General features: G+C 35.0%; 3 protein-coding genes across 8 annotated transcripts in view; 2 read left to right on the forward strand and 1 right to left on the reverse strand.

Moving 5' to 3' along the window:
- LOC139987969 (probable G-protein coupled receptor No18) overlaps positions 1–5,579 on the forward strand; it is a 99,602-nt gene extending 94,023 nt beyond the window's left edge. For all 5 annotated transcript variants that reach the window (XM_072004820.1, XM_072004822.1, XM_072004823.1 and 2 more), the window contains 4 exons: positions 870–982; positions 1,734–2,067; positions 3,351–3,651; positions 4,634–5,579. In XM_072004820.1, the coding sequence (XP_071860921.1) occupies positions 870–982; positions 1,734–2,067; positions 3,351–3,651; positions 4,634–4,824 (939 nt within the window). In that variant the 3' untranslated portion in view covers positions 4,825–5,579. The remainder of the gene's footprint in view (positions 1–869; positions 983–1,733; positions 2,068–3,350; positions 3,652–4,633) is intronic.
- A 5,061-nt stretch (positions 5,580–10,640) lies between these two features.
- Positions 10,641–27,861, forward strand: part of LOC139987918 (cytochrome c oxidase assembly factor 3, mitochondrial-like) — a 159,075-nt gene continuing 141,854 nt past the window's right edge. For both annotated transcript variants that reach the window (XM_074111757.1, XM_074111758.1), the window contains exons 1-2: positions 10,641–10,750; positions 11,843–11,967. The gene's annotated coding sequence lies outside the window, so the exon portion shown is untranslated. The remainder of the gene's footprint in view (positions 10,751–11,842; positions 11,968–27,861) is intronic.
- The window catches only part of Fife (regulating synaptic membrane exocytosis protein fife), a 150,813-nt gene continuing 135,895 nt past the window's right edge, over positions 12,944–27,861 (reverse strand). Inside the window, exons 20-23 of the mRNA XM_072004736.1 lie at positions 23,174–23,261; positions 21,850–21,932; positions 21,532–21,639; positions 12,944–21,145 (exon numbers count right to left, since the gene is read on the reverse strand). Coding sequence (XP_071860837.1) covers positions 20,844–21,145; positions 21,532–21,639; positions 21,850–21,932; positions 23,174–23,261 — 581 coding nt within the window. The 3' untranslated portion in view covers positions 12,944–20,843. The remainder of the gene's footprint in view (positions 21,146–21,531; positions 21,640–21,849; positions 21,933–23,173; positions 23,262–27,861) is intronic.

A 27,861-nucleotide genomic window follows, 5' to 3' on the forward strand; every position in this document is an offset into this window, starting at 1 on the left:
GGTGAATGAGCTTGACGGGCAGCTCGCGGCTGTTTAACCCTTTTAAGTGCTACGAACACGTATATTTAGCCGGTGAATGCCATCATGTTAGACTAAAAGCGTAGACGTCTGGTGCAATGACATCACCGTGAGCCTTTGATGTGTTCAAAACAAATGGATTTGTTTCGAAAGAAAATAATATGCTTCATCCGCTTTACCTAATTTCACGTATAAAACAACTCCATTGATTTGAAAATAAACAGTTTATAATATAACAGATTTTCTCTACCGATGCTACACATCATAATCATGAAGCGCGATATTAAAGGCGATAGGCATTGCCTTTATTACGTTAGAAGCGTGAAGAATTTTCGAGTTAATAAAACATTTGCTTATCACACCAGCAGATACAATCAAATATTCTCTGTAAATGGCAGGTCAAGGGATGGAACGTTAAAAAATCGATAAAAGAATTAATTTACCATTAAAACGAATAAAAATAAAACAAACGAATTACGCATTAAAATGAAAATAAATTGAAATACCAACATAATTCTAAATTAATACAATCTTCACTACTAACACTTTTTACACAACATTTACAAATGTTATCTCGTAATCGAAATAATTAACACGCAACGATGCCTATACATATGTACAAAAGAGATTGTAATATTATAATAAGATATTTAAATAAGATATAAATATCTTAAATTTCCTGTTACGCGATAAAATCTTATAAAGTTCTGCCAATTTCTCCCCAGTTTATGATATCGTTTATAGCTTAACGTGTATAGTGCTCGATGTGTCAATTACAAATCCATATGCATTTAAGCATTCATTAACGAGCAATCTTGAACGAGGTGTCTAATGAAATAAATTTGACGAAGCTCACAGGTGGTACCTGGCAATTGGGCGAGGTGCTCTGCGACTCATGGGTCTCCCTCGATATTCTTCTCTGTACTGCCAGCATCCTATCGTTATGCGCCATATCCATAGACAGGTGAGTGGTTGGCCGCATTCCCGAATCATGGCACGTAAATGGAACGAGATTACCGCAAGAGATTTTACTGCGCGCGAATAGAGTGACCAACGCCAGTTACGTAGGCTGATAGTCGAATACCGGAAGTGCAAGTTTCCCGTTTAGTAGACGAGAATCCGGTCTTCTTGTCTCGTAGAAACGAAATCGTTTAAAGTTTATAGGAGATTTTCTGAAACTGAGAGGAACCGATTCGGTACAAATTAACTGGCCGATCACGTGCAAGCTTTTTCGTATCCGCGTGATTTATATCGATCGATGCTTAACCCGTAGAGATATAGCTGCGCCGTGTCGCTGCAAATTAGAAGTTCCCGGTCGATCCAGTGTGTACCTCGATACTTGTGATGCTGCGATGTGGAAACAAGTAACGAGATTATGAAATTTATTAAACTTTCATCAATTACAATTCTATTGTGTACAATTACGATTTCTTTTATAGTTTGAATTATCTTTTATAAGCCGTTGCATTTTCCAAATTAAATCGCGCTCATTAAACTTAGACTCGCTCAAATACGTAACGCTCTCTCTCTCTCTCTCTCTCTCTCTCTCTCTCTCTCTCTCTCTCTCTATCTCTTTCTTTCTGCAATTTACAACTAAAACTGTGAAAAGCGTGGTGTGAAGTGAGTCTACCTTTATTTTAATTAAGAACTTCCATGTGAATTCGTCGCCTAGTTGTTCCCACGTGCTTCCTAAATGAATTTCATTTTCATCGAAGGTACCTAGCCGTAACTCAACCGCTGATATACAGTCGACGACGACGAAGCAAGAGATTGGCTGGATTGATGATTGTCGCAGTATGGGTGCTAGCTGGCGCTATCACCAGTCCACCTCTTCTGGGATGCTTTCCACGTGCGACGAATCGTGACACTAAAAAATGCTCGTACAACATGGACTCTTCATACGTGATATTTTCCGCGATGGGTTCTTTTTTCCTACCGATGTTGGTAATGCTTTACGTATACGGCAGAATATCCTGCGTGATTGCCAGCCGACACAGAAATCTAGAAGCTACCGAGAGCGAAAACATTCGACCACGTCGCAACGTTTTGGTAAGCATTCTCTGACAGATTACTTTTTTATATTCTCCGAACTTTTTGAAAGATGGCGATTGTTTGAAAGCGTAAAAAAATTAAAAATTAGAGACTTTGCTATTTTTTATTGGATTTATTAGGGCAATTGAGCATTAGAAAATGAATAATCTTTATTTATATTTTAATGAATTATTTATACAAAACTTTGTGGTTATACAAATATTTTCGATTCAATTCTGTGAATACAGAAACAATTAGGAGTAAACAAAAATATAGGTAAGAAGAATTAAGGCGAAGTGAAGGAAAAAGCATATCTCTAATTAACAGGACACATTTTTATGCGCCAAGCATCTGTAAAGCATCATTACGCTTTCTTTGGAAATGAACTCCTACGCTTCTAGCTATATTAATTTACGCAACTTTTCATCTCCAACGAGAAAATACTTATTTGCGCAACGTGTTTCCCTGAAGGCATAGGGGATATAACTCGTATGCTGAACAACTTGAAAAAAGAAATGAGAAGGAATTTAGAGTGCACTGGAAAATTATACGAACATCTGTTATAGTCGACACACAAAACCAATTTTTCAGATTTCAATCAGTAATAGTATTGAATCAATTATAATTAATAGAGTTTTAAAAGAAATGAATCGATCAAAACGATCCAAGATATATATGTGTAATCGATGCATAGAAGTGCATAAAATTAGTCTAAAAGGAAAACAGAGTAATAAAAGAACATTTTTTTCCGACGATGAATCAAATATGTGGAATAAAATGATGAATTTCAAAAATTCTACAACTCATTGCAATTAGAAACTGCAGGAACGAAACAGACGCAGTCCAGTTTGCTCGGAAAGACTGACGAGCGTATATAAATGAGAAATCGATTCGCAATTTCAATCTATTGATACTAATGCTTACAAACCTGTTACGATGACACCGTTCGACAGATTTCCAGTAGGTAATGCGAAACTTATGAATATGGAAGCGCAGACTTGCTCGATATTGCTTTCGATAGTGACACCAAAATCTTGTATCCTATCTCTGCGATATTTTTACGATAAACTTGAAAAATTGATAAGCTTTTTGAAACTTGATATTTTTGTGGAATAATATAAGTTTATGCCTATAAAGTTTCACAAACACTAACTAATTTTTCTAGAAAGTAAGATAATATAATATCGCACTTGTACAATTAAAAGTACACGTGTACACTGCCCCATCTCTCCTTGTTATTCTATTTTGTTGTATCCAATTTGTCGCTAGAAAGAATTTCAATTTGCTCCAATTTACTGCAGATCGAGCGTGCAAAGAGCATCAGAGTACGAAGAACAGAATGCGTAACCAGTAGCGTGACATGCGACAGGGCATCCGACGAAGCGGAACCTCCCAGCACGAGCAAAAGGTCTGGGATTGTCCGCAGCCATCAGCAGAGTTGCATCAACAGAGTTGCGCGAGAGACAAAAACCGCCGCCACTTTAGCAGTGGTCGTAGGTGGATTCGTCGCCTGTTGGTTACCATTCTTCATCCTCTACTTGGCCACCCCTTTCGTGCCTATGGAACCACCAGATATTCTGATGCCTGCGCTAACTTGGCTAGGTAATTATCATAAAGCAGTCGAAGTTGTACTCGATAGAGGATCGTGGTCACTTTATGCATTTTAAGCAAACGGCTTGTTTGTTGGAATTTTACAATTAATTGGTCCTCATTAGGGGCTTTATATGATGTACATCACCCTTTATAAGTTCTTGTCCAAAAAGTAAATAACAAGGCTTTCCCACCTCTGACATTCACCTGATTTTATTCTTCGTAATTAATTTCTGCTTTCTACTTTCAACATCCTACATTCAAACTTTTAATAAAAGACCTGTAAAAGTAGAAGTAATTTCTTTTCGACATCGAAAATCTTTATCGGTGTTTTATAATTGACATAATCCAAATTAGTTAGAAGAGTTAGCTGAGCTGGTTAAATTATCCCTCGTTATCTACTGCTTCCAATATTTTTCGGATAAGAGTGGAATTCTACAAAAGTGAAAAATGATTCTACTTTCGAGGTGATAAAGTGGTCGACCCACTTTCGGATCTCTTCCGTAGTTCGGAATTTTTTCCGAACAGACTATGTTTTATTGATCAAAATAAGTGGAAACCCAAAAGTCCGAAGTAAGTGGAATAGGCTGATGACAGCAATAACCACTTTCCAATGAAATTCCAATTTCATTGTATGGGATACGCATCTCGGCATTACTACAATACATGGTAGATTTTATGATCATCTGTCCCTTTTAGTATACAAAACATTTTAATTTCATAGCTATTGCAAAGGTGACAATAAAAGCTTTAATAGTGGAGAAATTAAATGTGGAGGAATTTATAATGAAGAGCATTTTATCTATTTAATAATAAGGGGTACATGTATGCATTTTACATTTCGTAATATGTTAAATCACAATCACTTCATTTTTATTTCTCATTTCGAGATATCACCATCTTTAATATATATATATATGTATTGTTAAATATTTTTAAAAGCCTAAATGAATAATTATATTAAATTGTTTAATAACTTTTTGACTTATTTCAGGCTGGATTAATTCGGCTATAAATCCATTCATCTATGCCTTCTACTCGGCCGACTTCAGGCTTGCATTCTGGCGATTGACTTGCCGAAAATGCTTCAAAACTAGAACTAATTTGGATCGCAGCAATCGGAAATTACCAGCCCCGGCTAATTGGAAGAAGGACAACATGGAAGACGTGAAAATCGGGGAATGAACGTTGGAACGAATATCCTTCGATCGTGATCGTTAAGAGGATCACTGTGATTTATTTAATAGCGCTAATTACATCGATCACATTCATCTAATTTATACGAAACGTGAAATCTCGTGAACGTCACTGAATTTTTTCATAATTTAATGACAGTCAAATGATATGTATAATATGCGAATATTTGTATTATTCGGAAGATATTACACACATTCACCACCCATTGCAGGTATAGAGATATACATTTACAGTTATCGATACATTTTTATATATAATAGGAATTCTAGTCAAATATAACGTAGATCAAAGAAAGAATTATAATTAATTTGAATTTTTTCTCCATAGTACAACGTAGGAAAAGAAAAAATTACTATTTTAATACTGAAATCCCGACTCATCTAAATAATACACTTATTCGCACATTCCAAGCATTGTAATCGGACAATCGCGCATACCACACGCACAATGACTGCACAATTCATATATTCGTTCGACTAACATAGCGAACAAAAGAGAAGTAAGGATATTTATTTAGCAAAATAGTGGCAACACATCTGTTGCATTCGGTTGTATCGATATCAACATGTATACATGAACATTATTCACGCGGATCCACTTCGTAGAAACCCACCAACAATAAATAATAATCGATCGTAGGAAATAGTCTTCCTTTTGTCATTACAGTATCCTGTCTGTATTTATCGACGCATAGATATCTGTTGATGTAGAAAGTATGCAAGTATACGGATTTTATAACGTCCCATTGGTGTATTTCATTTAAAATGCCTACGTCCTTCTATCTGCTTCTTTGTGCTCAGGTGTTAATTACGCAATACCGGCCTTGTACGCTGGTATCGCAGCAAATTAACACAATGAGAAATTAATTAGCTGCCTCGGTACAAAAGCTGTTTGTTCTCATCCTAGCACAGTGGTGCGTTCTACTGCGCACGACACAAAAGGCGACATTACGAGGGTGTAAAAATTTTAATACGCGATGGAAGTAGGTGGCAATTATTACTCCAGTAAATCGAGATTATTAACACGAAAGGAAATTATATTAATTAGCATCTCATAGAAAATTAACTTTCGTAAATGGTAAATATGATCAAATTGTATAAACAAACATAATATGATTTTTTTAACTCTTTTGATGTGACTTTTAAACCTTGAAACTGTATTTCAATCTTATTTTTATTATTATAAAGAGAAAAAGGTGACATGTTTATAAAATTCGATTATTCCATAAGTAATAGAATTTCAATTCATAAGAAATATCCTAGCTCAGAGTATCTAACAATTAATGTTAATTATATGTATGCTTATATAAAACCTCGAACGCAATTCAAAGTTTAAAACTTTATCTAATCAAAACTAGATGATTTTAGAATGCACACAATCTCTTTATTTTTATTTTATTACTGAATCGTATTTAGAAGGACTTAAGTACTATCTATGAAAGAAACTTTCAAGAGTCACCTTCCTGATACAATAAATCTGTAAATCAATGTGTGCAATAAGAAATTATTCAAATATGCAAACTTATATACTTTTTATAAAGACATTTTCGAAGGAATAGTTTAGAAATTTTGTTACCGTGCTTTTAAGTTTCATACGCATCAAGATTTCCATTTAACATTCACTTTCAATCCAATAAACAAATTGAGTTTTAATGCAATTAAAAACGCGTAAGTGCATGATAAAATCTGCGGTGAGGTTCTACATTTTCTACTTAGCTACTCAATAATATTAAAATTGCAACTCCATTGCCGTAATATGGTAAGAATTTTCTGTATTATCAACTTACAGTAACAATTTTTATATTAACGACTGGAAAATTGTCTAATTTTCCGATCTTATTCTATACTGTATAATAATGAAATTTGTTGTTGTCTACAAATTATAAAAAGTAGAAAAATAATTAATATGCATATTGCAGACGAAACTTATGAATCAATAGATACCCTCAATTACTAAAAACATTTTATAATTCTAAATATGTGCGAGATACAAGCACAGACGATGTGCATAAACATTGTGTAAGTACATCTCGTGTGTGGTACGAGATAAACCTGATATGCAATGCTTTCTGGTATATATCCATGTTGTGGATGATCAGATGACTATCTTACCATTACCATGTTATATACTATTATCGATTTAATATAATTGGAAACATATTAGAAACTATTGATATATGACCATCTGTATGTAATTTTAGGTCAATGTCGGTATACACATTGACTAAGTATCTTGTCGGTGGTATGCATTATGTAGCATTCTTTTTAGCTACATCAGGTAATAAAGGAACGGGAACATAATTCTACAGTTTCAGTAGACAAATTTCGGGCACTCTGTAAACGCAACGCTACATACAGAAAAGTGATCATTTTATAAACGCAACACTAACGAGAAAAGGTAATTACATTAATCGCGATAGGAAAATATCGCAACACTAGTTCTTAAATTGAATTCGATAAAGATAATTATCGTTATCTTTATAAAAAGCTGCTTTTAATATTCGTGATAGCAAGCATCAAATCGCAGCATCACAAATTTTATTAAAAATCAACGTCTTTAATTAAACATTGAATAGCAGGAGACACTACATTTTCTAATAATATTCTTTAGATTATAATACAACATTCGAACAAAAACAATCACGATAAATCTCATAAATCGCAACACTAATCCAAACCGAAATCAGTGCTTTTTCGCAACTCTAATTAAAACAGAAATTAATTCCGAGCGCGGTATTTCGATTACTGCCCAATTTTAATTTAAACCGCAATTAATCACTCGCATTACTAATAAAACAACCACGGTTTGCCCAATGGGATGGTGAGCCGGCATGTTTATAGGCCATGATAGAAACTACTATTATTAATATTACTACTACTACTACTACTACTACTACTACTACTACTACTACTACTACTACTACTACTAAAACTAAAAGCGAGTGTAGTGACAATGTAGTAACAGAAATGACTTCCCATGCTCTGAATCATTTGAATGACCCAGAGGATGTGAAGCCATTATTAGTTGCCCTCTTGAACGACAATTTGTCGGGCCTCTTCGGCGTATAGCCTCTTCTTTCTCCTTTCCTGCTGAAACCTAAATCTAGACTCGAGAGTCTCCAATCACGAAAAAAGGAAAGAACAAAAGTTCGCGGAATTTAACCACCCTTGTACATATGTGCAATAATCATAGTAATTGCAACATTAATAAAACATAAGAACAGAATATATAGCGATATACGTCTGTTTCGAAACCTACTTTAGGACTACGACCGCGAATATAAATTTAAAAAATCAATAGGCAAACCCAAAGACGAGTGGCATTCTTCGCTTATGCCAGTTCTACCATTGATTTTTCAAGTTATGATAACAGAAACAGGTTGGTTACGGGAAAACGCACCTATCCGACTTTGAGACTGTGTCAAACTGTTCTGGCACAACCTACTTATAATTAACATTTATACTAGACAGTGTGTTACCTGTCTATCTAGCTTTATATTTATAAAAAATGGCAAAGGACAAATACACTAACATATTCACTCCATGGTTCTCATATATACCACCCTGAGACATCCCCCACACCCAAGTTCAGCACACTTTATATTTTATACCTTCGCACTCTTATGTACTTACTGACTTTATGTATTTTCTTCCTGAAATTAACTGACGATGACTAGAACCATTACGTAAAACACAATAAACTACGTATATATCTCGATTTTAAGCATACATGAGTTTATAATTGTGATAGTATTTTGTGTATGTTAAAGAATGTTATTTCAAATTACGTTGTGCACGATGCACTAACCATCGTCAGTTGCTTGTGCCCATTGCTAATACCTTGCCCAAATAGCATATGAGCAAGATCCAAGCAATGATCACAGAAAGTGTTAAACCTGAAAATCCTGAGCTAAAAAATAATTACTGCTTCTAGCTTTCATCTAACGGATTAATGATCTTTCAATTTGCAATTAAAAATTTTATTTTAAATTGTTAAAACTCTATGCTTTACTTTACTAATTCGATAAGCAATTAAAATTCTCTCATTAAAACAAAGAAATTATAAATGAACAAGAAATTTATTTGTAAGAATAAGTGACTCTAAGTTAAACATAAATGAAAATAACTGCAGGCGACTCCTTCATCAAAGCAATTTTTCGAATACATGAAAGCAATGTTTAAAATTTGTTGCTTTGATTCCGAAATCTACCTACCGCGAAGTGTCTTCTTGCATTTAATATTTAATATTTATCATTTTTGTATAATGAACATCGAACTTTAATATCATGATATGTAAACTTATACTCAAGCTTAAAATAATCGAAGTCGGAGGATATCCGACTTCTCTGCAGCCAGATTCAGCAATTCACACAATTTTAATATTTACTTTTATAACAAACTTTTTCAAATATCGATGTTGAATAAATTCTGATTTTATTCGGATTATATCTATTATACTATCGATATAAAATTTTTATCATCAAAAATCGCGATACATGTGTGCAAGAAGACCCTATCCTGAACTAATACATAGACCAAATAAGATATTACTACTCACGAGTATGTGTAATTAATACTCGTGGTCACACACTCGCCAAAAATTCTACGTAATACAACCACTCATCCGTGTCGATTCGGACCTTTCGTCCTACGACATGATTGGATGAATGGAGGAATAAAACTGTATTCGACTCACGATTAACTGCAGGTTATGATACTATCAATGTTGCTGTGGCTCAGAAGAAGTTATCATGAATGCATTGAACCCCATGGTGAAAGTGGAGGTTGTGAAAAACCTTTAACAAAAATACGATGAAACATAAAACATAAAAGATAAACACAAGTATTATATGTATATGGAATTCTCTATTTCGTCTACAATAATAATTTGCGATTTTGAAATTATATTCAATTACTCACTTCGTTTCCCAAATCGCAAGGAACAAAAATCCTGTCCTTCGTCGTTGTCCATAGTACCCCGTCTTCTCATACCTCGTCTGCTTCTAATTGTACCAATTTCCATGATTAAATTGAATTTCTTTATCTCTATAAGATCTAAAATTATCCCTCTAAATCATAAAGATATTCAGAAATGCAAAAATAAGTCTAAAAGTTACTTAATTTAATCTTTACCTAATGAATTCTATAGTGCTTCTTCTTGCTGCAGTTCCCGCGTAAAACTGTCATTTCATGGCGGCATAGATCGATTAGAAGAAATTATATATCGATAATAATCGATATAGCGATATGTAACGTAATACAACGTACCATAGTCGTGCGCATATTCTGTACCTCGTCTGTGTTTTGGCGCTGTAACCTCCATCGGCAACGTCGCATTTGATTGGAAAATCATGAAATGGTCTCTTATTTGTTGATGTTCTAACCGTGGAATATGAAGATGTATTACATCTGTTATTGCATCTTAGGTCTATCGTATATTTACATCTCGTCTGTATTCTAAATCAAATCACAACTTGTTTATATTTACATATTGACGTATGTCAATATATAAAAACAAATGAAATATCAAAAATATAACAAAAATGTATAATTCTACGTTTTGATATAAAAGATAACAAAAATACAAAAGTAATAAAAGTATATGGAGTGCCTATGCAATCGAAAAATGAAATATAATGTTACTAAAATCCACATAACATCTTTGAATTCGTGTAATTTTCAAATTCATCGTGTTCGACCTGAAAGTACGAAACACTACTACATATAAACAATGATCACACGATACAGTATTTGGAAACATTAGTTCCCCCACTACTAGATTCATCGAGACAAATGCGAACTCTAGTGCTCAATATTTGAAAATAAACGTTAGTCACTCTTTGCTTGTATATCATTGTGCGAAGTTGTTCGTTTGGCGTAGTTCGTAATAATCCACAGATTATTGGTTTCAAGTGGTATGTATATTTGTATTAATCATTCCCTTTTTAATGTAATTTTCGTAGTTTCTGATTATGTGTTATCAGTGTACCCTAAATTATGAATTTGCATAATATAATAAAAAATGTATAATTACGAGCCAGATTGTTTTCGCGCCAGTTCTTGATATATATATACACTTCAATAGTTGTTCAAATCACAAACGTAATTCATTATTTTTGATACGAAGTTCCAACTTTCGTGGTAACATGCATAATAGTAAATACTTTATAAATAATAGCAATTGAATATGCATTTACACATTTAATTATTCTCCTTTTATATACATATATTGACTTAAAGCATTCACAATCGCTTCTACTTAGAAAGTTATAAATAGATTTGATAATATTATACTATGAGATTGGAAAGTAATTTAATTTATTTATTACGTATTTATGTACATTGGAGAGATTGAAACATATTTATCCGAATTCACTTTTATTTGGAATTCATATGTATATTCTCATTGTCTCATTGTCAGTCAGTAGAATAGCACAGATGGCGCCATGTTGTCCAAACGGCAATTTCGAGAAAAATCTTCCAAATAAATGAATTATATCTACTGCAATTTATATCTTACATAGATAAAGTCTCCATGTTTCGCTTGTTAGTATAACATAATAGAAAATATAATTCACATTCTCCTTTAATCCAATAAATAATTAGATTTATTGGATTTCCTGTATTCTCATCTAAATTTTTAGTTATATTTTTAAGCATTTCCTATCCTTGATGTAATTTTTACTTTTAATTTTGAAAATACTTTTACGGTTTAATTAAATTATGTGTATATTTTAATATAGATTTTTTCATTTTTACGTGCTCATATTGGATATTCATCTTTTTGTTTACTACTTCCTTCTATTCATTTCTATTCAAACCTATTCTTTGTTGTCAATAGTTCTTTATGCAAAATTATAATTATTATTATATAATAATATAATATATATAATGTTATTATAATATAATTATAAATATTTTTATGTATTATATTTTAAAAATTCAGTAATTTAGTTAAATTTTAATACTTTATTTATATTAATAACTAATATAGAATTGCATTATAGGTCTTTTAACCCAATGTGCATTAACTGTGAGTGACTGTGTACCTGTTGAGTGGAATGAAATTTTCCTACAACTGGACAATGCAAGAGCACTTGGCAACTGTACAATTTCGAATTACCTACGATCGGTGAGTCGCATGTTCACTTTTCTTTTTTCCTCAATGTGTAATTGTAAGTAGCCACAGTGCATTAAAATAAATATGTATATGAATATTTATAGGAACATGTTGATATATAGAAAGAATGCATAAAAAGAGATGCGAATAAATTACCTTCATGTAGTTTTATTAAAACAGAAAATTCCCATATAACTTTCGAATATTATGATTCTATTAGGGTTAGAGTATATCATATTTTTAATAATATATATTAATTATTATATTATATATTAATTATAGTTATAAATATAAATTATAAATATTATATATATTAAATATATATTATATATTAATAATATATATAAACAATAAGTCAGGAAGAAAACGTTTTTAGTCAAAAGCAGGACAGACATATTAGGACACAAAAATGTTAAATATTATATTATAATAAGATAATAATAAGGATATTAATAACAGTGAATGAAATTAATAATATACACAGAACAAGATATACTATCTAGGTAGTTTTTACATGGTTCCTATTATATGTCAGTCTATATTTATGTTTTTAAAAAATTTAATGGTATATGTATTTAAGTTTGTTATAACACAGAAATAAAATAACAAACTGCAAGTTTTCGTTTTTGTCATATCTGTATTTGTACAATATCCGTTTATACATCTTTCTTATTACGGGAGTAGGCCAACTGGGGTTACGGATGGGGTACATAAATCCACAAAGTTCCTCGAGAGGAGGAATGGGCGAAAAATTCGAAAGACTCGCGCGACGCGCTTTACTTGCGCCCATACATACTACAAAAAATCAGTCATTATGTTACGCACAATAATAAATCACCAGCGACGTAACAACCTTTCATCGAAACACGCTTTACTCAAGATTTGACGTAACTTTCGCAAAGTATTTTTCTTTTCGTGTCATCCTCGATTCATTATCGATCCTAATCAGGATTATTAAAGTTCCCTCTTCGTTTCTTCATTATGTTAATTCTTTCTTTCTCGTACTTTTATTCCTAGAACAGTGATTTCCAACCGCGTACATATTATTGGTTATCGGGCAAGTATTTAAATTTTCAATACGTTTTTACATTTTCATTTTTAATAGCATTTTAATAGAATTATACAATTTATTTCTCTTACAATAAAATCATAATTTTTATAGGAATTATATATTGAAATACTTTTTCCATTATTGTATCTCAAGCCAGAGGAATCTATAATATTCAACGAGGAATCATTGTGTATTGCGATTTATTGTGCACCGATCTGTGATAAACTCTGGGACTATAATTTGTTCATTCTGCAACACTGATAAAATTACTGATATTTAACTTGTTAATTTGAAGGAACCATTATAAACTTCTCTGTATCTCTCTATCTCGATAAACTCTGGAATCATAGTTTTATTTGCAACATTGATAAAATTACGTACGCTTAAACTGCAAGTAACGAAAGGAATCACAAAAATTCCGTCGTTTTACTGTATCGTTTCTCTTCAGTAAAATTATAATGTTATTATACTTTCATCTGTAACATTCAATAGAATTATTGACTCAGCTATACACATACTTTTTTATGGATTACACTCGTGTGACCTCGCGAGCCGAAGCTTTCATATGTTTTCTCGACCAACGAATAGAAATCAACGATCTAGTTGAAACACACTGTCCTGGAAGGTATTTGCGCGCATAATTGCTACAGAAATCAGCAAAGAATAAACGCTGGTTAATAAAATTGATAAAATTTGAAGCAAGGTTGCACAGAATGGATCATCATGGGCACGCGTTTCATCGTCGTTTAGTATCGTTAGAACAGAAAAGTTAAAACTGTAGAAAATTGAATTTTGTGCGAGCATTTTGCTAAATCAACGAGAAAAAAGAGATGGAGTTCTCGTACTTTCTCATTCTTTCATCTTGCGATCGTGTCTTCTCGTATCGTATCGCAACTTCGATACGATTTCGCCGCCCAGGTATGTACGTGCGATGATTAATTAAAGTTTGAGGAATCGATTAACCTTTTGAGAGTACTATCGTCAAAGAAGCGTCTTTCTGTCTGCGTACGAGCAAAATTTCGAATTTTGTCGAACCTGTAAACGATTTCTTTCAACGAGAAAAATAAACTAGCAGAAGGAAAATCTAGCTTCGTTGATGAAATTGCCTGAATAGAATATAGTGTGTCACGCAACATCGAAGACGCTTCTGTGCGGACTTCTATTACGGCTTTACTTACACAACGTACTATCGCCACAGAATAAATCGAACATAGTCGATCGTGTAATCGCTAAGATTTATCGTTACTCGATTAACCCGTAAGTCTACCGCACATCGTGATTCTAATCCACATGTGCGACAATCAACACTTAACACGTAAGGACATCACATGAAATTTTCTGTATAGAACGATACACCATCTAAGTTATGCTTAAAACTACCTCTTAAAGATGCCTCACCCAGCGTGTCTACTACGAGTTTCGTAATCCGCATTACTATCCGAATTGAACGCTTTCCGTAATACGAGTTTTATAGAAAGATGAGCACGTAAGAAGGTTGGTGATAAGCGTGAATGAAGTACCATTGAAACTTCCTGTTCCGGCCAGAATTTCACGAAGTCTCGACCACATATCGCACGTGACAATTTTCCCTTCCGACGTTGCTCGCATTATACCGCAAGTATGTTAGAAAAGCGTTGCCTTATAGGAGAAAGTTAGAGGGACATAAAAGAGAAATGTAATATCGGAAATTACGCAGTAGACTGGCTGAGATATGTTTTACAAGTAGACACTCGAAGTTTAGGGTGATTTTAATCCTTGCATAGCTTAGGATATATCCAACGGATAACTTAAAGATTGATCTTAACATTATTTAAATGTTAACTCTTATCATTTCAAAATAAACGCAAGTCAGTATACTATTTTAATTGTATCATCGGTGTTTAATTATTCACATGTAATTCATCCACATTGGAACGATAATGATCAATCCTTAAGAACTTATGTCAACGATAGCACACGTTAGTAGAACTATGCAAGAATTGAACAAACTTTCGATCAATGTTGGAGTTTTATTATTTTAGCCGCGTAGGTATGTACGTCATTTAGTGTATCAACAACTGACGTTTATAGGTCTTGGATGATTATTGTCATCCTTTGGCATTCATGTTTTTTTTTTTTTCTTTTTCGTTCCATAAACACCAGTTATCGATTTCACTCGACATTTAAAGCATTAGTCGTATTACATTTGTTTTGTGATATTATATACTTTACAAGCGACTGACCAATCGTCATTAGCCGCACAATCAATCATCCGTTGCTAACGACGAACAGCGTCGGCCCGTGCACAAACGTGTACATGTAAGTATGCTAGTACGCCAGCACGATCGATATCATCGATCCCGCGATAAAGTATCCGTTTACGAGGATCAAGCACTTGTCGAAAATATTTACTTCACGTTCGCTTGCCTGTTTCTTTTACGATTTAGGCCGTAATTGAGCAGTATCTGTACAACTTGTATGAAACTGTGCGGTCGCTAAAGAAGGGTAACGAATCGGATCTTTTCATACGATTTCATTGCGTGATTATAGTCGAATTGATCGTTACACTTGGAAGGAATAAACGGAAGCGAAAATTACCAACTTTTCATAACGCTATAGTCAATTCGAAACGTGTCTATCTAATAGTTTCTAACATTCGAATTATAGAAAAGAATCTGAGAATTCTATCTTCGGGATAATTTTATTTTATTTGGAGACGCGCCTCTTTATTTTTTTACTCGCTAAAACTTTGATAGTGTAATAGCTTTGAGCTAAGTGTCTAGAATCTTTCTTACATTGGAGATCATATTTCTCTTTCGGCTATATAGAAAGTTACGCGAGAAGAGTTTTTTAAATAGAAATGCACGTGCACAGTGACAGGGCTAGAGATACTCTAACGTTCAACGGAATCTACGTCATGTTCAGCTGTATACATATATGTATGTAGAGTCTGGCGGAAAGCAAATTAGAATTTATTAGCTTAATTGTCGTTATTCGTATCGATCACAGTGATATATCATGTGGAATTTGATTTTAACCTGCGCGTAATGTGCATGCCCGACGTTTGATCCACGCAAGCATAGGCGCGAGTCGATGAGATTGTCTTTAGACACTTAGACGTTAGAACAAGTACATACAACACCGATATGTACGGGAAGAGGTTGTTGCTTGGATGTAATCCCTAATTTTTACTGTATTTCGTTTCTCGGGACGTTCGATCACGGCTCGACAACGACATACCTCGACTCGAAAGCGGCTTATTCGCAATGTTTCCTAAATGCTCATTCCACTATATTCCTCTACGCAAACGCGATCGATTATCCCGTTGATGTACATCGTACGGTATCGCAGGTACATACATACAATTATATCGATGACATTATGTCTATACACCTCTACGATTATCTTACACGTGACTGTGCCTTGATAATTTATAATTACGTATGGGATATCTGCTAAAAGATTCGTAGCATACATAATTTGGATCAATGATCTCGATTGTCAATTTCGATACGGTATATGTATCCTCATGTAGCATTCTTATCCTCATATGTGTATGTATATATGTATATGTATGTATATATATATGTATATATATAGATTTCTTTTATATTCAAATATCTATATTACGTGTATATTTATATATGTATGTATATATATATAGTATTCTTTTATATAGGCGATTACAATAGTCACAAAGTTGGGCAGACTTGATTCATATTCGATATCGGAAGGCTGCTCTTATTTCGTAGAAAAAAGTGACGGCGGGAAAGAAGTGTACTCTCTTTTACTATCGTCATTTTCTCATCGTTAGAAGCTTAAATAATTTCAAGATGAAAATACATAGGTATATTTTAATGCCTTTTGAAGAAACGAAACGAGGTCGTAGCGAATCGCGTGGTTGTACGACCTGTATCCATAAATCCTACGAGAGTTGAAAAGCTTTTGGAAGATTAGAAGGTATCATTCCGTTTCAATCGAAATCCATCTAGAGCTTCGTGAAATATCACCGACGACAAATGCAGTCTTGCTAGCAAAATAATTCAGCGACAGCGTTAATAGAAACCGCGATGCTAACGATCACAATGGTAATCGGTAATTAATAAATAGTTCGCATCGACGATTTAGTAGAAAATGGGTCTACGGCGTGCTTAGCCATTTAGAAAGGAAAAACCTTTCGTCTACAATTTTAGATGATTGCATTCGTTCAACAGGATTGTCCGTGCGATTAACATCGGACGAGGATATCTTCGAGGAACGCTCGTCAACGTGGCGGTTATTACGCATCGATTATTCGACTCGAGAGCTCTCGTCAAAAGTATCCTCGTGCCTAATGTACCCTTAAAGAAACGTTAGGATATGTTTGTAGGCCGATCAGATTTTGCGTTTGTCAAACAATCTGCTCGTGTGTTGCTCTTTTACCTCTAAACATTCGTTTCTTTTCGTTCGTTTCGTGTTTGTATATATGTGTGTGTGTATGTGTGTGTATGTGTGTGTCCGTTTTTTTATTTTTTTCTTTTTTTTTTAAGACTTGTATTACACCAATGAATCGACTTTGTGCTACACGTTTTGAGATTATTCTATAGGCCATCAAGAATCGTTGCCTCCTTTTTGCCTTCGAAAGAACGAGACTAGAGTTTCCAAGACGACGTTAAGTCGCTAAAAGACGTTGCAGGTCGAGTCCTAGGATTGAATCGTTATTAACGATACGTATAGATAGTAAAGATTTTTGCTTTATAGATAAGGGTCTCGGAGGGACTCAGAAGTGATCGATAGAAATGAGGTACAAGTCAGGTTAGATCAGAGATAGCCTGCTGGTGTTCTCAAGACAGAACTTTATGTTAACGCGGAATAATCACTTCGCTTTTTCATCTCTTTCGGAACGATTGCCCGTTTATCGCTGGGAGAAGGTCATCATCCAAGATAATAGTAACTCGTAATATTGGGGCCTTAACAGATTTTAACCTTTATCGTGTTCGAAATTGTTTGAATGGTCCATACTCTTGTCGTTTATTGGTCTGTGAAAATTTATTCGAATCGTGATAATCTAGCATTGAGTCGGCATGCATTTCCAGATTGCTGTTGTTACATAAACTGAAATTACAGAGGACTAAATATACCACTGAATCAAAAAACACGTGTAACTAAATTACTAATCGAAATGAAACGAATTCCGTAATTCGATAGGCCATCGTAATTCAATGTGCCTTTTATAAAATTCATTACGATAAAGGTTATATCCGTTCGTAATTAGGATTTGGTCAGCGAAATCATTGATTTCTATGTACCATTAATACACGTTTAGGTTTGATAGAATTATGTCGTAAAAGTATCGTATCGCGCACGCGACATTGTAGTACCTTTATCATGCACGTATCTCCTCACAAATATGTATCGAATGATTTATATTTGACGATATAATAGCGTAATTTCTGTTTCTAACTCGGGCGGGGTAAGCGCAATACTTTCGGACTAATCATCGTCCGTACTTTGTGTCGCGTTTCGATTCTTTCGCTTTTTCTATTATTCTATTCCTTCCAACGTCGCCACAGTTTATTCAAAGATCTGGCAGATCCTCGATAAAACGCTGTATCCTGTTTTAGAATATTCTCCTCGACATTATACCTAGCAATTGTCCTAGCGAAAGAACGAAACATACGTTTAAAGGTTAACGTCTCGAGGGCCATTGCAAATACTATCGATCAATACCAGAATCAAATGGAAATTTGCGACAAATCTAACATGCGATTGATATTTATCGTTTCGATATACCCGATACGAAAAAATTTCATGGACTATTTAATACATCTCCTATGACAGCAACACGGACAAAGTTGTAAAATCGAAATTACATAAGATTCTTGTAGTGGCCCTCGCGATCGTACTCTTTTTCCTTTGTTCTTTGTTCCGGAAACTTCGTATATGAAATTCGCGAGTGTTAAAGGAATCTCTGTTGTCAGTCTACGAGCTACAAAAATTGCATGACTTCTAAACACCGAGTTTGAATTTTTTTTCTTTTTTCTTTTTGTTCAATTGCCATTCATGTTGCCCGTAAAGTTGTTCTGGTAACCACTTACCGATTGCTCTTTGTATTCGGCTCGGCCAGCGAGCCTTAAAACGATTGTCTACCGTTAAATAATTGAAACGTCGAAGAAGTAGTCTCGATCTTTAATTTGCAATAGTTTGTGTCGCTTCATTGATTTCTTCATTATACCTGTTTTACTACGATCAAGCAAATTCTAACTCGTATTAATGAAACGCATTGTATAATTTATTTTCATCGATAATCACGAAATCGTTGATTCAAACGAATACCGTTTTACTGGTTTAGTCGGACGTATGTGATATTCGTATCGAGGCGCTTCTTCCACGAACAAAAAGTACTTAACGATACATTCGCCGGTGAACATATATATTTATTTCACCGAATGCAAATCGGTTCGTACGTTAGCCACGAGACTCGATCGAATCCCAAAGCTGGATCAACCAGAGCACGCGTTTCCGTGACAGATGTCGATCGTCTCTCGTATATCTCTGTCGTTCCTTAATTTATGGGAAAAATGGACCCTCGTCGTCTCTTTAAGACGTGGCATCTTCTCCTCACCCTTCCTCATGTTCCACGCTTTAGTAATTGATGAAAAAAATAGAATCTTTCTTATGTTTCTTCTCCTTGTAGTTTCATCTTCGTTTCATAAGTTGCTCTCTGTGGAATAAATTTACACAGGTACACCCTTATTGCTAGAACCTTCGTGGATGTTCGCGAACAAATTTCACAGAATGTGAAAAATTACTGCCGTAAGAACTCGATACTTCAGGATATCGATTTGCTCTTCAATGTTTCGCCTTGCCTTGCTTGCATCGAGTCGTTGTAAAAACGACACGCAGCGAATTCTTTATAATCGACTACCCACGAAAGGTGATTAAAGGGAAATAGTTAGAAACCGTGATTCTATTGTTAGCTCCGGTATTAATCATCTCGCTGATAAATCATCGATCGAAGCGATCAGAGTTTGATTGTCTTTTAGCTTGTTATCACGATCGCGTGACAACACAAATGGAAATATAGAATTTACGCTAGTTGGCTAGTTTATGGTACAACGGAATCCCAATTTTCGAATTGCAAATTAATAATGAAGATACAGCAATGGCGGCACGATCGTTAAATTGTGATTATCTACGATATTATCAATTATGTTATTAGAATGATCTGAATATCGGATCAATTTTTGTAAAAAAAAAAAAAAAAAGAGAAACCGAACCTTATATCTGTAATTAAAGTATACTTTTCTAAGTACTGAAAATAAAACATCACCTCTAGATAGATAATGATTGAATCTCGTAAAATGCTGCTTTAGTCTTGGAATGGACTTGGATATATTACAAATTGAAATTGATCCCATCGCTAATTGTCCGACTTAGGCTATCGTTATTGCTCATTGTCTCGTCCATGGAACTTTCATTAGCGAGCGTAACTCCATTGCTACTTGCCTGCGTGTTCACTTAGTCTCTTTGTTCCTTGTCTGATAAACTGTAATCTAGTTTGACCATTAACAACTTGTTCATGATCGGACCGTGACACGCTCGACAAGCTCGAGATTCCGAAGTACCAATTCATCGAAACAATCTGTACGTAGATTAGAAAAAAATGCATTAGAAAATCCGGTTAGGAAGTAATTAAAAACTAGTAACTAAGGATGAGATGAACGAGGAAAATAGAACGAAGAAAGACCGTTGAAGAAAACAACGTCTGGTTCCATCAGGAGATAATTTTCACGACGGACTCGTTCTCGTCCTTGAGCAGAAGGCTCAGTCTGAGGTCGAGTTCTCCGGCCTCGAGGGCCCATTTTTCCCTCAGCCATCATGGAGAGTCCGCAGTATGGGTGCCAAGAGTGTGAATCGGGAACAAGGGATACCAATCGACGGTCAGCCGTGTCAATGGAAGAAGATCGAGGCTCACTTCAGCCCCACCTAAGCCTTGATTACTTTCGAACGCCTGCTTCTTCTCCCATAGCATTACCAACAGATTCCTTCCGAGGGCGTCGCAGCTGCTGTATTTGATAGTTTGACGATATTGCGGGTTCCTCGAGTGCCGTATTACGCGTGTTTTACGTTTTTGCAGCCACCTATCGCCATCTCGAAGATATGTTTTCACGTAGGTGTCTGTATCGTTATAAAAAATTGTAATTAATTATCGAAGCATCATTTTATGCACAGCGTAATATCGGGGGATTTAAGTTTTCGCGATAGACTTGAGGCTTCTACGTGTGTAGTCGTGTCTTCGAGGAAAATGCGTTAGCCGATGTATCAGTGTATCTCCTGATAAAGCTGCCTGCCATCTTAGCGAGACATCGGAACGTATCTTTCTCAAAAACACAAGCTCATACCCAAAAGCCTGGATCCTAGATTCATTTTCTGTTGGCAAGAATTCTAATTCTTGTACGTTAATTTACAGTAAACAAAATACGCGTTAATAAAAAGCATTCACAATTGAACGAAAAATCGTACACGTTAGTTGAAGATATTTAGCGAGAAACGCAAGAAATTACCTGGCTCTTCTTTTTCGCCGGGGCAAATGTCTCTAGCGCATATAACCTCGAGTTCGAGCGTTCCCTTGCTTAGGCAGAAACCCAGTTTCACCTCGCCATTTTGACCTCCTAAAATCCATGAAAAATTCACACAATTGATCCAAAGTTTCTCACAAGGGAACCTTCTCCGATAAATTCATTGTTTCTCCTTTCCGTGACAAGTTTTGTATTGAAACACTGATGCGATTAATACACGAAGAAAAGAGAAATGAAAAATTATTTCGAAAATCAAGCTGAAATTCTTGACATCTGTATTTAGTAAATCGTCAAATTATTTACCAGCTATCATCTTGAATCCCTTTGGTGGCACCTGTCCGCGACCCAGCTTTGCGTCAACGCCATTTTCGTTTCTCATCGGCTGACTAAATGTAAAAGAGAACAGAAGAGCAAAGAGAGATTAATATTCCGTAAAATCAAACAAAAGCTACACGAGTGTACGTTAGGGTAGGTCTAAAATATATGAGAATAAAGTACTAGAGTACTAGCAAGCTGAAAGCTAGAGAGCTAATAGACTAACACTAAAAAGTGAAGTCCACTTTACAATTTCATCGTTTTTATCGTTTGTGCTAGATGTTAGGGAAAGAGGGGAGGGGGCTAGAGTGTGCATCTGTAAAGTAAATAGCATTAGATTATTTAACTATGTAGTATGGTGTAATAGAGTATTTATGTTGCATTTTTCGTGTCATTTATGACGATCGTCAATTTTGAAAATTATACTGTTAAATTCACGTTGCTGGTTTAACGACTACTTTATACGACATTTTTTCATGTTCGAAGAACTTTTTATGGAAATACCACAATTATGTAGCCTTAAAATCGTTGAAGTAAATGACGATATTTTCCCTTTTCTTTTAGTAATATAAATAAGCTGAATAACTCATTGAGCAGTTAATTAAAATACATTCTACAGTGAAAAATATATTATTATAAGAATAATTAAAATCATTTTAAAGAATAACTTAATTTCAAACTGAGATATTGTATTAATTTACTTGATAAATTACAATTTTCAATCTGTTATCATACAAATAATAATACAAAAGTGAAAATAATTGGCACAATGTATAATTATCATAATACCACGTTACTGACATTAATTATGATTTATAATGTAGCAAGAACTTTTACCCTGTTGGAAGAATTTATAACTCTGTAATAAGAATTTAATTTGAAACCTTCAGAGAATTAAACAAAGGTTATCCCAGTTGATATTATAGCATGGAGATAATAATTACAGTTCGTTCGATATTTGTAAAATGAGAGAAAACAAAACCGTGGTAGCAACTTTTAATATTTGCATTCAAATTGTTCGAAAATTATAATCAAATTATTATAAGAAAATACTGGATAAATTTCGTTTTAACCTGGCTGAGATTTTATTATTTATAGAAAGAAACAGATTTATTAGATACTTATTTCCAGGAAGTATTTAAAAGTATAGCAAATATATTTAGAAAGTGATAGAGAAACATTTACTGCCACTAGATCTCGAGTAATTTTTTATACAAATATCAACTATCTTTCGCTCCACTAAAGAAACAGATACAGTTAAACGGAGATCATAGTTTTTAGTTATATATTTCTTATAGTCGACGCTACTTACCTCCATTTTTCTTCCTCTTCTGATTCACTGTTGCGATCGTAAAACCTCTCCGGAATATTCATGACGCTGTCTTTGCGCTCACCCCGCCCTGCGAGTTAGAGAAAAATATTTCCTTTCTGTGACCTGTGTATTTCGCGATTGCCCGCCCAGCAACCTGCATGTCGTGTGATTTACTTTTCCGGGTGTAACACGTTGATCTTCTTTCTTTTTTCTTTTTTGTTCCCTTGCTATTTTTCAAAGGAGAGAAAGAGTTATTTCTATCGTTTGCCTCTCTTTTCTCATGGCCGTGCGCAATGCCACGCAGATTGCCGGACAGTCGTTGCTCGAAATCCATTTTATGCATACTGGATCTGGCTGTCTACTCGGGGGGTTCATACTTTTCCAACAAAGCCTTACGTTTCACAATCAACGAAGCACCCAAATTATATCAAGTATCCTCGAAATGGTAAAGCATATTTCTAACTATGCGCACTTATATCTTGTTTGTGACATGTAGAGTAAAGAATGGGATTAAAATGTCGAGTAATTACAGAGTGCTTATCAAGTATTTATGGAGTTGGTTCAACTTTTAAACGAATACGCAACTCTTACAGGAGATGCTACTTTTCGAGATAATAAAATGTTGTCGAACGAAAGTCGAAGCTTTCATTAATTACACAGAGCAACTGGGGATAAATGGCTATTAATATTTCCATACCGACTTTCTAATTTTCTACGTATAAAAATAGTACGGTTCAAAGTTATCTGCAATCCTTAAAAAGTAACGTTATTACCTCATACACATGAATGAGAGGAAAATTTGGAAAAAATTCGAAGATTATAAGTTGTGCCACTATAGTTGTAAATGAGTGGTGTGCAGGGTAGATGATGTAAGGATTCTAAATTTGCCCACATCAGCATCTACGTACATCGATAGATAATAATCGATAAGAATAATGCATCTAATGGTATTACGTTTTATCGGTGAGAAATAAGGTAGATCTGTTTTAAATTACTAGCGTACTATTAAAAGAAGGTATAAGAAGAAAGCATCAAGAGATAAATTCAAGATTAGGACGACAAACCACAATGAAGCCTACTTACGGTTTTCTTAGCTACGTGTTGCAAAACTCTAGCTAAGAATGGAACAGGTACGTCAATTGTAGCTATTTCTTGAACATCTACGGAATTATCGTTATTACAAAGTTGGCATTGCTATCACGAATTACTAACTACTGTGTCTATCGGGCCTACTAATTCTACGCGAGGATATATCCAGGTACAATACTTTAGGATGATGATAGGAGACACGTAAGACACTAATGCAGTCATTCTTCCGATTCAGTAACATTAATCATATAATGTCGTCTTCTATGCAATAAAAATCGGAGAATTTATTGTTGAAATATTAATTTTTTTACGTTAAACTTGTATCTTTCAATTACGTTCATGATTAAATAAACTTTGAGAACTAAATTAAAACAGTTAGTTTTCCGATCTAACAACATTAATCGTATGGAATGAATTAATAAATTTGTTCGCGAAATATCAGCTATCCCAGATTAAAGTTACTGTATCTTCTAATACTTTTCGTCGTTAAATGAACTTTGAGAACTAATAGTTTCCATTATTTTGTGTAAATATTATATCATTTATTATTGTCTCTGTTGTGTGCAACGTATATAGCTGATTATTATTAGTTTCCGAAGGAATGCTAAATGACGCGCGTGAATTTTTTTTATTAAATTTTATTGTTTTTCGTTCCTATTTAAATGTTAGACAAGTATCGATGTTTAATTGTTAGCGTTCAATAACAGTAGCGTTTCGCTAGATATCTGACAAACATGTCAGAAATCTGTCATCAAGCATGTTTGGTACGAATACCGATAGTCTGGTTGGAATCTATTGGAAGATTATGGTAGGATTGAAATTAATGGGTCAATTTGTGGCATGTTTGATGATCAAAGTAGTAAGCTACAGACATATCTCTTTGAATTATCATCTGATTCAAAGAATTTAATTTATAATGGGAATTTCCTGTATTTCATTAGCGAAGGAATTAAACTATATGAAATGGTTGGAAAAAATTTTACACTTTTATATAAAGTTCTATGTAAAAATTGAAATTTTTATAAAATGATACATTATCGTTATGACGTCGTTTCTTTCATGGTATATAAATAATACCGACATTTATTTCGCACGAACTCTTATATCGTATCCTTTTCCTTACTATATGGAATCAAGTAGTATAGGTCGATCATTAGCGGAACACAAACGAGTAGCTGCTGTCGCCTAGCATTCTACTATCATTTAAATGTATTACTTTCCGCTTTATTCTCTTCTACATATTTTTCACGTCCAACAAGAACAGATTTTCTTCCTAAAATTCTTATGAATATTCACGAACATATTTTCGCAACAAACAAATTTCCGCTCTCAAAGTGCATTCAAAAACATATCGAAGATCAGTTTTCCTTACCATGGTTGTAGACATAGCAACGAGTGGTTAGCGATCAATTTAACTATCGCTAATACTACAATACTAAGCGAGCATTTAAAATCTAAATATAAAGCATTACTGCGAGCAGGCAGAGGATCGGCGTAATAAAAAAAAGAAAAAAAAAAAATGGACAGGGGTAAAATTACGTACTACGCAATTTACGAGTTTCCTACAGATATACCTTGACAAAAAATTTATTGAATGCAGGGTGCCTTTAGATGTTGGAGCACACTTACATTTAAGACAACGTTTCGAGCAAAACACAATAATCCGTGGGAACATTTGAAGCAGTCCCATTCTCATTTCTTTCTCAACGTTTTCGTTATAATAGGACCTTCCCCGCTGGGAGGCAATATTTAAACAACGTGGTAAAAGTAACAATGGAAAAAGATAAAATACATTGCCTCCTTAAACTTTCCTTCCGAGTATAAGTTATAAAAAGAACATCGATTACGATCTTTCACGGTCTTAAAAAAAAAAAAAGAAAAGAAAAGAAAGACACGTCTATTATTACAGTTAAAGAAAAGTAGGAAGAGATAAACGTAGAACGAAATAGGAGAAGAAAAGGGAACAAGGACGTTAAAATATAACAGAGAATAGGAAATAACGTTTGCGTTTAGCCGGAATAGGCAAACAGATAAAGAAACGGATAGGCAAGGCAAACGTGTCGGCAAATAGGCAGAGAGTGGAACGAAGAAGGAAAGGAATAGAAAGATGGATAGAGCGAGACTAGTGGAAAATAGAATGGAATAGAATAGAGAGAAAGAGAGAGAGAGAGAGAAAGCGAGAAAATGTATCTTACCGGAAGCCCGTGACGGTGGTCCACAGTGTCCTGTGGTTATTTATCGAGGTGGTATGGAGTGCGGCAGTGGGAAGGAGGCCGAGTTACCGGTCCTCGGAGATACAGGCTCGCACTGCCACACAGTAACCGTTGGGACTACGCACGCTGTTGTCGTTGATCGATGATGTTGTGGTTGGTCGGTCGATCGAGCCCACGATTCGTCGTCGATCGGGGTGTCGGGATGGTGACGATGGCCGATGGCGTTTCGACCGAGCGAACCGAGCATTTTGATCGACCGTGTACGCATGTCAGAGATTGCCGGACGGTGCCGACCGAGAAAGGAGATCAAGAAAATGAACAAAGAGAGAAAATTGGCAGAGCACACGCGCGGCTTTCTTCGTCAGCGGGTCATGAGAGAAGACGAACACTCAGTATATAGTGGAGAACACGATCAGCGCATAGCTTTTGGCACTTGGCGTTTGATGGTTTCAACGTAAACGAGGAACCAGGCCTGATGAGGTGTGGTAGATTGTTACTTTTTGTTTGTTTGTTTGTTTGTTTGTTTTTGAACATGTCGAGAAAACTCACAAAGAGTGGCGTGCAAAGGCACACATATGAAGGAACATCGGGAGCTAGAGCGGGAGAGAAGAAACCAAGGCGTGATCGATCGCGTTCTTCGATCGAACCTTCTCCTCTCCTCCATCCGCTTTCGACCTCCTCCGTTCGTGAATTCCTTTTCAACTTTGCTCAACTTAGCCTTTTTTTGCCAATCACTTTGTTTCTCGGCCTTGTCGGATGATATTAGGTCGTTGGTGTCTCAGGCTGGCACAGGCGGAACGAGTACTCAGCGACAGGCAACAGCGGCGCAACAGCGATCGCACAGAGATGAGCATAGAGCACAGATCATTGCGACGAATGAACTTTTGGAAATGCCAGCTTCTCCAATGAATAGATAGACAGACAGACAGAGGTAGGATGACGCGATATAGCACTGTCCGAACGCGAAACATCCGGCTCGTTCTAGCCGATCGCACTTTCCATATTGTTAGCGAGTGACTCGCTTGTTCCGAACGATTAATCCCTTTCGAACGTCGGTTAACTTTGAATTATCGCAAAACACGACAGAATTATCTTTGGCTCGAGTGAATCGACGTCCAAGTTTTCATTCTTCCAAATTACGTGGCTATGTACATATATACATATGTGTATATATATGTACATGGAAGAAAGTTTTCTCAATTTTCGGATCATCTTATGGTACATGTAGCTGATTATCACGATATCGATGTCGCGTTAACAACAAAACGATCAAATAATAAATATCTGTTTAATTTGTAACCAAGTTTACGCCAAACGCAATCAAAATTTCTGTCGTGTGTGTCGAACAAAATAAAGATGAATTGCGTTTCAAACAAATCATAAGAG

Source organism: Bombus fervidus, chromosome 6 (assembly GCF_041682495.2).
Source record: "Bombus fervidus isolate BK054 chromosome 6, iyBomFerv1, whole genome shotgun sequence".
Taxonomy (NCBI): domain Eukaryota; kingdom Metazoa; phylum Arthropoda; class Insecta; order Hymenoptera; family Apidae; genus Bombus; species Bombus fervidus.